The 14,435-nt window shown below is 37.6% G+C and overlaps 1 protein-coding gene across 4 annotated transcripts in view; it reads right to left on the reverse strand.

Moving 5' to 3' along the window:
• Positions 1–14,435, reverse strand: part of CCDC171 (coiled-coil domain containing 171) — a 292,691-nt gene that overhangs the window by 37,467 nt on the left and 240,789 nt on the right. For all 4 annotated transcript variants that reach the window (XM_044265626.1, XM_044265625.1, XM_044265624.1 and 1 more), the window contains one exon: positions 6,020–6,172. In XM_044265626.1, the coding sequence (XP_044121561.1) occupies positions 6,020–6,172 (153 nt within the window). The remainder of the gene's footprint in view (positions 1–6,019; positions 6,173–14,435) is intronic.

Here is a 14,435-nt window from a genome sequence, read left to right on the forward strand (position 1 = left end):
GGCAGAATCAAGTCAGATTATAGAGTACAAGGCATGGACTGGATGGTGGGAGAATGGATTGGGAAGATGGGGTTTGGTGTGACTGTTGGAAGCAGTGTCAGGTTCCAGCAATGCCAGGGTACAGGCTGGGTGCGTGGGTTGGCTGCCTTTAACTGAGAGGGGGAATGGAGCTAAAGCAATAGTACATCTTCTAATATTTAAAAAAAAAAAAAAACTCTTCCATCATTTAATTCATTAAACATATGTTCTATCCATAAGGCCTATTCGTCAAATCAAGTAAAATAGCAATTTTCATTGGTCTTCCCCCTTAACAAGGTGTCAGATTGCGATGCGTTCTTCAAAAGCTCCTGCAAACATCTCATCTTTTACTGACAACGTTAGGCAGAATGAATGCCTCCTTTGTCTATGCTCCCTAGATTTTACACATAACTATTTTTGTGATTTGCTTACGTGTTCGTTTCCCTTGTTAGAAGAGGAACACGTAAGAGCAGAAACCATGTCTTTTTGCACTTGTCCCCATAACACAAATAGAATGGCAAATAAAAATCCAAAAATATCAATAATCATATTAAATGTATGTGTCTAATCACCCTATTAAAAGCCAGAGATTATCAAATGGTTAGACAAAACAAAACAACTACATCTTTCTACAGGAAACCCCTATAAATATAAACACGGGTAGGATAAAAGGAAAAGAAGGAAAAATAGAGATCATACAAACACTAGTCAAAAAATACCTAGAGTACAAAACGGCAAAAACTGAAATGTTAGGGTCGCCCGGGTGACTCAGTTGGTTAAGCGACTGCCTTGGGCTCAGGTCATGACACTGGAGCCCCAGGATCGAGTCCCGCATCGGGCTCCCTGCTCAGTAGGGAGTCTGCTTCTCCCTCTTACCCTCTCCCACGTCATGCTCTCTCTCAAATAAATAAATAAAATCTTTTTAAAAAACTGAAATGATAAAAGTAGACAGTACAGTGAACATGGCCAAAACCAGACTTTCGGAGGCCTAGGTTTAAGAAGATATGGAAACATGATTAATTCGCTCCCATCTTAGTATATAACTCCCTGAATCTGCTCGGAATACTCCATCCCTGTCTCCCACTTAACAGCTAAATCCTTGAGATGGTTGTTTAAATTCACTGTCTTTTTTTCTTTTCTGGTCAACTCTCCCTTATCTCTCCATCTCTCACTGAAAGAGACTTTGCTAAGGTTATAAGGGCCTCCATCCACTAAATCCAAAGGCCATTTTCAATCCTCCTTTCGCTTGATCTTCAGCAGCATATGACACCATCGATATGCCACCCTTTTTAAAACACTCCATTCTCATGGCATCACACCTTTTTGGTTTTCCTTTGACCTCTTTGCCTATTCCTTCACAGCCTCCTTTCCAACCTTATCTTCTTCTTCTCAAGCATTGTATGTTGGAGTTTTTCAAGATTCATACCTAGGCCTTTTTCTCTTCTTACTCTGTAAACCATCCCTACATATGGTCTCACTCTTGTGAACAGCCTCAAGTCCTATCTCTATGGCAATGACCTAAAATGTATACCTCCTGGTTGGCATCTGGCTTAAATTCCCTATCAAGCAGCGTTTTTGATCTCTCCAGTTGGATGTCTCAGAGGTACTTCAAACTCAACATACTCAAAGCTAAACTCACAATATTCCTTCCTATTCCATTGTTTCTCTCTTGGTAAATGAGATCATTGCTCCATTTCCAAAAGGAAAAAGTCCAGGAATTATCTCACATACCCCTTTCTCTTGTTCTTCACACCCAACTATTCCTTCACACCACAGCCAAAGGGATCTTTAAAAAAAAAAAAAAAAAATCTGAGAAAGTCACTCCTTCTTTAAAGTTTTCCGATGCCTTCTGCCTTGCTCTTAAAACAAGGAGGACAAAGTCTGACTTCTGTCCCTCTCCAGACCATCCTTACCTCATTCAGGCCACTCTTGGCTCTGCTCTCTCTATTCTAGCCTCACCAGTATTTCTCAGTTTCTTCTGTCCTTCACAGGGCCTTCCAGATGTTCCCATTCCTCCTCCTGATCTGGGCCACTACTGTCCTTCTGCATAACTCCTACCCAGTCTTCAGATACTAACTCAAGCATCACTGACCCTGAAAAAGCTTTGCTGTTACCTTAGTCTAGGGTAAGCTCATTTGTTTCAAAAACTCTTACATGCTTCAGTTCTTTTCTTTCAGAGCACTTATCCTGGTTAATAATTACATATTAGAGTGATTATATGAAAATAATTTCTTCCATTGTTAGGTTTTAAGTTCATGAGAGCAGGATTGTCTGTTTTGGTTCACATAATGTCCCTCGGACCAGAATTATGCCTGCTCTAGAGTAGATGATGAATAAATATTGAACTAATGGATAAAGAAAAAATTAAGAAGCAAGAATACAAAGAAAGCAGAGCTCAAGTAAGTAGAGACCAGAAAGCCAAAGAAGAAAAAGTCAATAACGAGTGAAACAAAGGAGGTGAGCATTTAAAGAAGAAAGTAGTTAAAAGCTTCATATGTTGCAGAAAGATTAAAAGGCATGAGAAGGAACTAATGGATGGGAGCAAGCAGAAAACTATTTGCGACCTTTGAGAAAATAGTTTCAGTGTATTGATAGACTCCAAAGTCAGATAGCAGCAGAGCTGAGGAATGAATGGGAAACAAGAATACAGAAGAAGCAAGTGGACTACTTTTCAAGAATGTGTCAATGAAAGGAGGGGATACGGGCTGCAGAAAGGATGGAGAGCTCAGTCACTGGAATATACTGATGGTGATCCAAGGCTACGGTAGGAGGCAGAACAAAATGACAGGGTTTGCAACCGAAGACGGCAGGTTAGTAAAATATCTTTTCCTGTGGTGCAATCCAATTACTTTCTATCAAGATAATTGTGATAAAAATAATAGCTGGGGTGGCTGGGTCGCTCAGTGGGTTAAGCCTCTGCCTTCTGCTCAGGTCATGATCTCAGGGTCCTGGGATCAAGCCCCGCATCGGACTCTCTGCTCGGCAGGGAGTCTGCTTCCCCCTCTGCCTGACTCTCTGCCTACTTGTGATCTCTCTCTCTTTCAAATGAATAAATAAGATCTTAAAAAATAATAGCCAACTTTTTTTTTTCTTTTTGGACTGACTACTCAGTAAGTACAAAGCAAAGTGCTTCAACACTTCTCACTGGAGCTCCCAGCATCTCTGTTAAGGAGTGGGACCATTACCCCATTTTACAGATGAAGACCCTACTTAGCCACACAATGAGCAATTGACAGAATTGAAATTAAATCCAGATTTATTGACTTAGCACACACTATTGATTCCTAATTCCCCTGTTCCTTGACTCATTACCTTACAGCTACAAGTGGCCAAGTGGCCCAGCCAATGGGATGTAAGTGCAAATATGTTTGGAGCTTCCTTGGAAGGCTTTTCCTTTTTTAAATATGTAAATAAATATATTACCATATATTTAATATCTATTATCTATTAAATGTATATTAAAATTTATAAATATTTAAATTAAATCTATGTAAATACATTTAAATGGTTTTTAAAGGAAAAGCCTTCTCAGGCTTTATTATATATAAAAAGCAAATATTGCTGGGCCATCCCATCCTCATAACTTGAATGTGATTATAAATCCTAGAGCTGGCTGCTGTCTTATGATACTTAGAGAGTAGCAGAGAAATCACAGAGAAGCTAGACCACCAAGAGCCACAGGACAACAGCCACCTATACCTAGACTTCTTGCTATGTGAGAAAAAAAAATAAAAAGAAAAAACACAGAACCAGGATTTTTCAAATCACGTTGATCAGGTTTTCTGTTATTTACACTTGATTATATTCCTAATGGGTATAATTCAAAAGCCTCTGCTCTTATCTACCAAACTCTATCACCTCTCCTCTATGAAATACAAAGACTGAGGCTCTTTCCACCTCCCCCAGAGTGTTCTGAAGGAGTTCAAGGTTGAAAGGCATACACAAATGTCTTGAAAAATAAAATTACTAGAGCAACTTATTGCTGTTTCAAAAAATCGTAAGTCTCAACTAAGGAAAGAGATCAGAGTAAACACCCCATAGGGACACAGGATAGGGCAGCATTTTCCTAGAACGACAAATCATAACCTGCTGGGAGTTTCTCACATGACACATGTCCCCTTTTGAGAATCACAGCCAGGGTGAACCACCTCGTACAAACAAGATGATGAGCATATCCTTACAGATGTGTTCAGGAGAGGAAAGGTTGGGGAGTAGAGTTTTATGATGACAGATAGGCACACTTTCATTATGACATCAGTAGCACAATAATTGGTAAAAAATATATATAATTTTTTTGAATCCAGGGGGAAACAATCCCACCTTATCAAGTGTGGCCTTTCTTAAAATGCAAGTATTTACTTTTATATGCATAACAGTAACAAACAATAAATAGTAGTATGACCCAATAAAGCTGACAGAACCTAGAGAGTATAATGAAATACTAACCAACGGGACTAGAGCATTCACAGGAAGAAATATAAGTATGTTTCAGAGAAAGGCTAGAATAAATTTGAAATGCTTTAGTTTTTTAAATAGGTTTCCTCTTCATTTTAATTTATCTTGGTGGAGATCAAATTTACCACTCTCTCATTAAGAAATTAACAAAGTCATTTTTTAAAAAATTGGACTCAACATCTCAGGTCCCAAATTATTGGTTTGGTCATTTTACTGGACGTAGTGCTAGTATTTTCACTCACGAGACATCAGTTAAGCACCTACTGTGGGCAAGGCTATTCTTGCCTTTAGAGTGCCATCAGAGCAGAGAAGAAATACCCCAAATTGCTTGTCTCTGTGGAACTTATATTCTATAAGAGTAGGGAGCAGATAATAAGCAAATAAATACAACGCAAATTATGCCAATCAAGAATCAGTGCTATCGTGAAAGAAAGCAAGGAAGGTGTAAGGTAGACAGGCCATTTGGGGTGAGAATGAGACAGAGTTTGGGGTGGGGAATGGTTGGTAGCTGCAATTTTAAATATGATGGTCATAAAGGTTTCATTGGGATGCAGACACCTGAAGTGAGATCTAATGGGGCCATAGAACCAACCCATAGTCACACAGCTATTTGCTTTAATACTAAGTCTTCTTCTGTTGAATGTATCAGTGGAAAAGGGTTAATAGCCAAAGGCAAAAATATTTTTAAAAAAGACTTACTTTCCAAAATGTGGAGTTTTTTTATTAGGTTACTGGTGTGCTGGTCTACTGAGTTTTTGTTTTTGTTTTTAAATAAATTATTGCACTGGATCTAAAAAAAAAAAAAAAGTGATACTGTTTTTCCTTACAAGTCACCCTGAGTCATTATAATCAGGCCAAAAAAGGAAAAAAGGCACTCCAGTGATTGGTAACCTTCTGAAGCTCACTGTTGATATATTTGCCTTTGGAGGAAAAGTTTTAAATGTTCATTTGGTTCCTTTATTCATTTTTTGATATACCCCAAACACATATTTCAAATGAAGAAAATTTTGTTTACTCTTAACAGAGCCCAAATTTCATCATGGGCTAAAATTTTAAGACATAAAATGACTGCTGAAACTGAATTTTAATCATATAGATGAATCACAACATGCATCTTTAGCTAGGCATGTATTATGGATAAGTCTAGTTTTCTACAGAGAATAATCACATGTTCTAATTACCATTTTGGTTATACGCATAATTAATAATATTCTGTCTTAATGGGACACACTGAATCTTCAGACAGTTGCAAGCTTTAACTATGCGTACTGCCAAATCCAACTGTCAGCCGGGCTGCCAAACACAAAGGAATCTTGATGTAGTGTTTTAGCATTGCTAACAGTGTGCATATCTTTATACATGATACAATGGAAAAATTAATTGCCTCTCTTCCTTCAAAATTTTCTCCACACTAACAATTTCACATTGCTTGATTGATCACTTACCCTAAATCATATATATTGGCAAGCAATCTCATGAACAAAAAAAATATGAATGTAAACTTGTGACCCCAGACAAAGAAGAGAAGCAATGTTGTAGGACTTACTGATTGTAAACTTTCATTTTCTCGTAAACAAGCCGTGTGAAGTTCTGATTTCAACGTTGCAATGTGACTCCGATGAGATGTCATTTCCTTCTCTAATGTAGCAATTCTAGCACTTGCAAGCTGGTAGACATCCATGAAACTTTTAATCATAGCCTTAAGAAATAAATATAATGTCACATACAATTCAAATAAAGATGTCCCCAAAGAAGAATTTCCATAATTTGAAAGCAAAATCATTAAAATTTTAATATAAACAACTTTTCATCTTTCTTTCAGATAATAAAGCTAACCCTCACATTTTATATTGAGAACAAGGACTATTTTAAGAAAGTTTGGGAGAAAATAATTGAGACTTCTTTCCCAGAGTATATATTTAAATGAGATGTACTTTGATCTATTGTGTTTAAAATTTAGAATGCAATTTTTAAAGATGGCACACTTATTTTCTTTGTGAAGTTAAATTCAAGTTGTAATTTGACCTAAATTTCAATCTTGAGACATACAATAGATGGGTATATAAGCAAGATATTTCAAAATGAGCTGAGTTAGTAAAATTTTCAGTCCACCTAAAAAAACAAATGGTTTGAAACAAAAGGAGCTGAAATAATCCTGTAATTTGTTTAAGAGTAAATAATGTGATTCTTACATTGTACAAAAAAGCATAATTGTGTTCATTCATAATGAACACATTGCTCATGTGTTATACTATATATAATAAAATACAGGTGTGTGTAAGTTTTTCTCCCCCCTAAATAAGTTATATTTGGGGGATCATTAAACCCCTGTTATAACATTTTAATCATATTTTACGCAACCAGTAGTGAATTTTAAGTCCAAGAACACTATCACAACTTTTTAAAAAAGTCTTTCAAAATACCTCAAATATAATAAAAACCAAATATTTCAAAGACATATTCAAAAATAATGTTGTATTATTTATAAGAAAAAAAATGTTCTAAACACAGCAACAAACTAGTAAAATGGTAGACAGTCTGAGAATTTCTAAATTCTATTCAATCCAAAGGGTTTGATTTGGAAAAGCTTTGAGAAACTAGATATTTGAGCAATTCTGAATGCACATGAAATAATGTGATGAACAAAGACTAAGAAACAATGTATACAATGTCTGAGAAACAGAAGTAGGTTAACTACTTGTAGGTAAAAGTTAGAAAATACGCACCTATTCTCCTAATAAATTCCTATTTGCCCTAAAATATTAAGCTCGGACACCATCTCTTTCAAGAAACATCTCTTTTGAACCCAAAGGCACTGTTAACATTTACTCTAGCTTTCTGTGGGCACACCCCCTCATGCTTACTTTTATCATAATGCTTATTGCTTTATCAGAAAAGTATTAGTTTATGTGTTTCTCTTTACTAAACTGAGGAGCTCCTTAGGCCAGATACTATGCCTAATCATCTCTGTATCATCAGGGATGTTAGTGGCCCACAGTGAGCACTTGTTTGAATGAATGAATGAATGAATGAGTGAAAAGATTTTTTAAAACCCCAAGTTGAAGCCATATGTTGGCATAAAATACCTTATAGGAAAGGATAAAGATATTTGGGAAACTATAATCTTAACACTCTAATGTATAAATTATTAACTATACTTTGTTCAAGTTGAAAAAAGAAGTGAAAGCACAAAAGGAAGTGTAGAAGTGTAGGCACAAAAGGACAGAATACACAAATAGAGAATTCTATTACCCAACACTGAACAAGCATGGTATGACTTCATGTTTGGGAACATCTCTACCTTACTTTGAGAGTCATTTCAAGATGAGCTTATAGCTAATACTAACACAAAATATTTCTCTGGGTTTCAAAGGTATGTAAAAACCAGAAACTATAGGGGCGCCTGGGTGGCTCAGTGGGTTAAATCTTCTGCCTTTGGCTCGGGTCATGATCCCAGAGTCCAGGGATCGAGCCCTGCATCGGGCTCTCTGCTAAGCAGGGAGCCTGCTTCCTCCTCTCTCTCTCTCTCTGCCTGCCTCTCTGCCTACTTGTAATCTCTCTCTGTCAAATAAATAAATAAAATCTTTTAAAAAACAAACAAACAAAAAACCCAGAAACTATAAAACCCTATCTGCTTCTTCCTATGCCAAGTGTCTCTCTACCAAAATTCATTCATCTTCACCAGGTGGTAGACCAGGTATCACAAGTCCTATTTCGGTCCAGTCCCCACTCTGCTGCTTACTCAGCCTTGCTCTGTTGGACAATGCCACGTCATCTCTCTGGGCTTCCATTCTTTCTCTCCACGAACTGGGAAAAAGGTCATTTTCTTGCCTACTTCCAAAACTGTTGTAAGTCTCAGGTAATTAAAAATCTAAGGCAAAGCCATTCTCTTCATCCTTCAACTATGTTGCATCTGTGTAAGAAAGCCCTCCAAAAATCTCACTCTCACTGAATCTCATTGTAGTATTACTTTAGTTCTATTTTTAAATTCTCCACTAAGATCTTAATGAGACAATCTGTGATAGGTGGTTTGCATACATATATTCTTGTTGGATAAGGACCTAAAATGTATAAAAGGTACAAAAACATGCATAAGAGCTTATTGAATAAAAAAAGGAAGTACTCTTCTATCAGTATGGGCTCCTGAATTATGATTTCATTGTTAAGGAACAATAGAATTGGCTTTTAACAGTCAAAGATAAAAACCTCAACATTTCCAAAGTTATCCCACATCCTAAATTTAGAGAAACATATTTCATGAATTCTCATGTACATGATACTCTTCAAGTTAAAATATTCCTTCAAACCTCTAATTTAAAAAAATAAAATACTTTTTTAAGGAGTTACACTTAAATTTTTATATGATGGATGGACCAAAAGTCATAATTATTTTGGCTCCTTCCTTGATCTACTTTTAATAACTAAATCTAATATTCAGCACATATTAAGAGATACCGCATATTATTCTTTATAACACTAAAAGGAATATAATGATAATCAATTTTTTGCATAGGATTTAGAATGTTAGGCATTTAAAATCTTTTAAAGCAGTATTGCATTTGAGAAAAGAAAGCGGTTTTTTTACAACGCTTATATATCTTTTCAGAACAACAAGAAGAGTGGTAAAGGCGCCTGGGTGGCTCAGTGGGTTGGGCCGCTGCCTTCGGCTCGGGTCATGATCTCGGGATCCTGGAATCGAGTCCCGCGTCGGGCTCTCTGCTCACTCTCTCTCTCTCTCTCTCTCTCTGCCTGCCTCTCCATCTACTTGTGATTTCTCTCTGTCTAATAAATAAATAAAATCTTTAAAAAAAAAAAAAAACAGCAAGCATGTTTCATGGCATAAACAGTATATTATAGCATGGTCGGGGGAGGGGCGTTGCCTGTGAAATCACAGTTACTCCAAGAAGCACCAGACCTTTTGAGGAATAAAGAACGTTAACTGCCAATATTAAGAAGTGATTCAAACTACGTCACAAAGGATTCCAATGAAAAACCCAACTCTTTAATAGAAAAGGTGTCAGGTGGGAAGAAGTGGAAATGATCCTCTGAATCAACTGAGAGGGCATGGGGGCGGTGGGGGGGGGGGATTAGGAATGAGCACCTAGTGACCCTAGTGACTTCCGTATCAAGCTCCCAAGGTCTAACCCTTCACAACACACCTCTGTTCTGTACTAAAACATCTCGTCTTTTTATATCAGCAAACAACGACAGAACAGCGTGATACTGTGATCAGCTCGCCCAGCACTGGAGAATTTATGCCGTGTCATCTTTGGCTGTAGGGATTTTGGCCACACCATGAGACACGTATCTCAGCGGGGCTTATCTAGTTCCCCGAGAAACAGAACAAAAGACGGTTTCTGGATAAGAACAGGCTTTTGTTACAGAGATAATCTGGAGTGCTTTTAATCAACATAACAAGATGAGAGAATCCACATAAAATTCCACACCCTAGCCATTTTAAGGAAAAGGGTAAGTGTTTTCAGAATTCAAAAAATTCTGAGATACAGTAGATGACCGTCACTTGTGCACTACAATATTATTTATGTAATTCATTATGTACATATTATTATGTAATTTAGGCTGACTTCAAAACTAGATTTCGGGAGAAATGCGGTCCTTGGGAAAATGATGTCAGGAGAAGAAATTAATGGAAAATGTCGTGAGGCCTAGAAGCCAAAAGAGCAAACTTTTTATCTATATTTTGGAGTAACTGGGAAGCAAAAACCTCAAATATTTCCCTTTAAATATAACTATAGTTATACTTCATTCCTAACTACCATATAAATATACCATGTAAAATGGATATACCAAGTATGTGGAATATAATAAATCCCCATAAAATGGGGATTATAATTCCAAACTTATGAAGATTTTGTGAAGATTAAAGCACTATTAAAACCTGGAAAGACCTTACCTGTCTGAAACATAGTAAACCGTCTGGTAAATTTTGGCTGTTAGTAATGATAATGGGCTCAAATTAGGAAAATTATTACTTTAACTCATAAAGCAAAGATTCAATATTTCTTTTTTTAAGACTTATTTATTTATTTTAGAGGAGGAGGGCAGAGGGAGAGAGGCAGAAGCAGACTCCCCACTGAGCACAGAGCCTGTGGAGCTCAATTCCACAACCCCAAGATCATGACCTGAGCCAAAACCATGCGTCGGACACTTAACCTACTGAGCCACCCGGATGCCCCAAAGATTTAATATTTCTGATGGATATTGTTAGACATAATGTAAATACTTTAAATATTAAATATTTTATACATATTGAAATATTAAAGCCCTTTCAAATATAAAGAATTTTAGAGGCCAATGAATATTTACTTTCTAACAACACAACTGCCCACTGGTAAGACATGAACAGACACTTCTCCAAAGAAGACATACAAATGGCTAACAGACATATGAAAAAATGTTCATCATCATTAGCCATCAGGGAAATTCAAATCAAAACCACATGGAGATACTACCTTATACCAGTGAGAATGGCAAAAAATGACCAGACAAGAAACAAGTGTTGGGGAAGTTGTGGAGAAAGGGAAACCCCCTTATATACTGTTGGTAGGAATGCAAGCTGGTGCAGCCACTTTGGAGAACAGTATGGAGATTCCTTAAAAAGTTCAAAAATAGGGGCACCTGGGTGGCTCAGTGGGTTAAAGCCTCTGCCTTCTGCTCAGGTCATGGTCCCAGGGTCCTGGGAAAGAGCTCCGCATCAGCCTCTCTGCTCTGGAGGGAGCCTGCTTCCTCCTCTCTCTCTGCCTGCCTCTCTGCCTACTTGTGATCTCTGTCTGTCAAATAAATAAATAAAATCTTTAAAAATAATAATAAAAAATTAAAAAATAGAGCTACCCTATGACCCAGCAATTGCACTACTGGGTATTTACCCCGAAGTTACAGATGTAGTGGAAAGGAGGGCCATATGTACCCCAATGTTCCTAACAGCAATGTCCACAACAGCCAAACTGCGGAAGAGACAAGATGACCTTCAACAGACAAATGGATAAAGAAGATGTGGTCCATATACACAATGGGATATTACTCAGCCATCAGAAAAGATGATTAGCCAACTTTTGCATCATTCCTGCTTTGCAGGAAGCCTGCTTCTCCCTCTCCCACTCCCCCCGCTTGTGTTCCCTCTCTCATTGTGTCTCTATCATAAATAAATAAAAACCTTTTAAAAAAAACAAAAACTAATGACGTACTGTATGGTGACTAAGATAATAAAAACAAAACAGAACAGAACTGCCCACTGATAATAAAATAGCTCCTATTTATGATGTCCTTTTTAAAAAAGTTTTTACTTAAATTCCAGTTAGTTAACAGAGTGTTATATTAGCTTCAGGTGTACAATATAAAGAGTCAACACTTCCATACATCACCAGCGCCCTCCTCAATCCCCACCACAGATTTCACCCATCCTTCCACCAAGCCCCGTTCTGGTCACCATCAGTTTGCTCTCTAGAGTTAAGAGTCTTGTCTCTTGGTTTGCCTCTCCTCCTCTCTCTCTCTCCTTTTTGTTTCCTTTGCTCTTTGGTCTTGTTTCTGAAGTTCCACATCTGAGTGAATTATTATGTCATTCTCAAGGAAGAAAATCTTACTGCAATAACACACTCATAGTTTTTAGTATCAAATTTTGTTGATGAGCACCTGGAATTAAAGGAAAATTATTTTCTTCGTTATCAAGGAGTGACTCTGGTAAGGTTGCTCATTTGCTCTCCTTTCAATATTTTAGTAATGTAGGGCAGAAAATTAGAGCCGAAGGGCCTATTGCCAGCAGTCTACAGATAGTAATGGTCTCCCAGGCAAGATCCAGTCTAAGATCTGGATTGGACTCTGCAGTCTGGATGTTTGGTTTCTGGTCCATCCACAGTTCTTTGTTTCACGTTGACATTCCAGCGGAAAGCTGTGGAGGAGAGACTGTATCAAGATGGCTGACCGCCAATCACCTCCTTGCTTTGCACACTGTGTGTGTGTGTGCATGTGCGTAGCGTGCATGTGCGTAGGGTGCATGTGTGTGTATTTAAAAGTTGCTAAGTATACCACCAGCCAACAAGAATTCTTAGGAATCAATAAGGAATAGAAGTAGAAGGGACCATAAACAAAATTTTGCAGAAACCCCGCACAAACTACAAGCAAAGGAAGGAACAGGCCACACGAGGGCTTGAAGCTAAGCATAACCAGCCATAAGAAGTGGGCTTAACCTTGTGTTATAATATCCCTAAGACCTTCTATTCCCAATAAGAAGTTATTATTAATGATTTTCAGTGAAAGAAGTATGTTTTATAATTTTAAAAATCTTGTATAACTTTCTGTGATAACTGCTGTTCAGAAGTCTAATTCTGAGTCCCCACCCACACCACTCCCATAAAACATGGCTAAAAGATGAGATGCACGGGGCACTTGGGTGGCTCAGTCCGTTAAGCACCTACCTTGGCTCAAGTCAAGATCCCGGGGTCCTGGGATTGAGCCCCACATCAGGCCTTCTACTCAGCGGGGGTCTGCTTCTCCCTCTCCCTTCCCCACTCCTCCCACTTGGGCTCATTTTCTCTCTCTCTCTCATATAAATAAATAAAATATTTTAAAAACAAGGAAAGATGAGGTGCAGGTGACAGAAGGGCACCATTGGCTGTGTTGTGAATCACGACACTCATATTTCAATCCCATCAATTAAACAAAAGCTTTAACTGGAATTTGGGCTAGAAAATTTCCAACTTCCCTGAATTCATTTATTGCTCTTTAAATATGCCGTGTTTTTTATTTTAACAAATACACTTTTTTGTTTGTTTTTTGTTTTATTTTTTCAGTGTTCCAAGATTCATTGTTTATGCACCACACCCAATGCTCCGTCCCACCACCAGGCTTACCCAACCCCCAAACCCCCTCCCTCAAAATCCTCAGTTAATTTCTCAGAGTCCACAGTCTCTCATGCTTTGTTTCCCCCTACGATTTCTCCAATTCACTTTTCCTTTAACAAATATATTTTACATTAAATATATCATATTTCTAACAAAGTTTCAAAACACACACTTTGGTTAGGAAATTATGCTTCACAACTTTTTACGTGTACCTAAATAAATTTTTATAAATTCAGGTCGTTTTTAGAAAAAAAGTTGAGAATTCTAGACATATTTTCAAACACTATTTTCATAATGCTTTCTTCCTAATCCTTCAATAAAGCAGTTAGGTTGGCTGTTGTTATTGCTGTTTTTACATATGTCACTTTACCTTGATGTAAAAGAACGTGTTTTGTTTGGCAGGGTTTTTTAAATAATTTTCTAAATAAAATGCTCTTGACAGCCCCTTGCCATCAAAGAGAAGGTCCAACTACAGCCTTGGAATCCTTCTCTTTTTGTTAAAGAAAATTGCATAATTCATACTAAGTTCAAGAGTACTTTGAAGCACTTTATCACAGGAAAAGAACAACCTTATATAGAAGATTTTAAAGACTACCTTTTAACTCACTGCAAACTATTGTAAAGATTACAACATGTAAAATATTTTAATCCGTAAATTCACTTAAGCAGACGGGCCACATTGAACAGTTCATATTGAAACGCACGAGAAGTAAATAAACCAGCATGGATACCCCTCCCAGCCCCTCTGCACTGTGAAATCCTCCCTCCTCTCCTTCAACACACCTTATAGGAACGTCTATGTCTAAAAAACGAGCCAAGTGATACGCCAGTCCATACCAAAGAGATCTAGCCTGGGTTAGCAGGGTGCCCCGCTCAGGGCCTCAGAACACTGAAATTAAGGGTCAAATGCAGCTACAGATTCATCTGAGATTCAAGGTCCTTTTCCAAGCTTATTCAAGCTGGTGGTAGAATTTCTTTCCTGGAGGCTAGAGAATGGAGGTCTCCATTTGCTTGCTGGCTATCAGTCACGGTTACTCTCAGTTCCTAAAGACTGCTTCATGTAGTTGCTGGACGGACCCCTCCTTTCTCAACATTGCTGTTTGC

This window comes from Neovison vison, chromosome 9 (assembly GCF_020171115.1).
Source record: "Neovison vison isolate M4711 chromosome 9, ASM_NN_V1, whole genome shotgun sequence".
NCBI lineage: Eukaryota > Metazoa > Chordata > Mammalia > Carnivora > Mustelidae > Neogale > Neogale vison.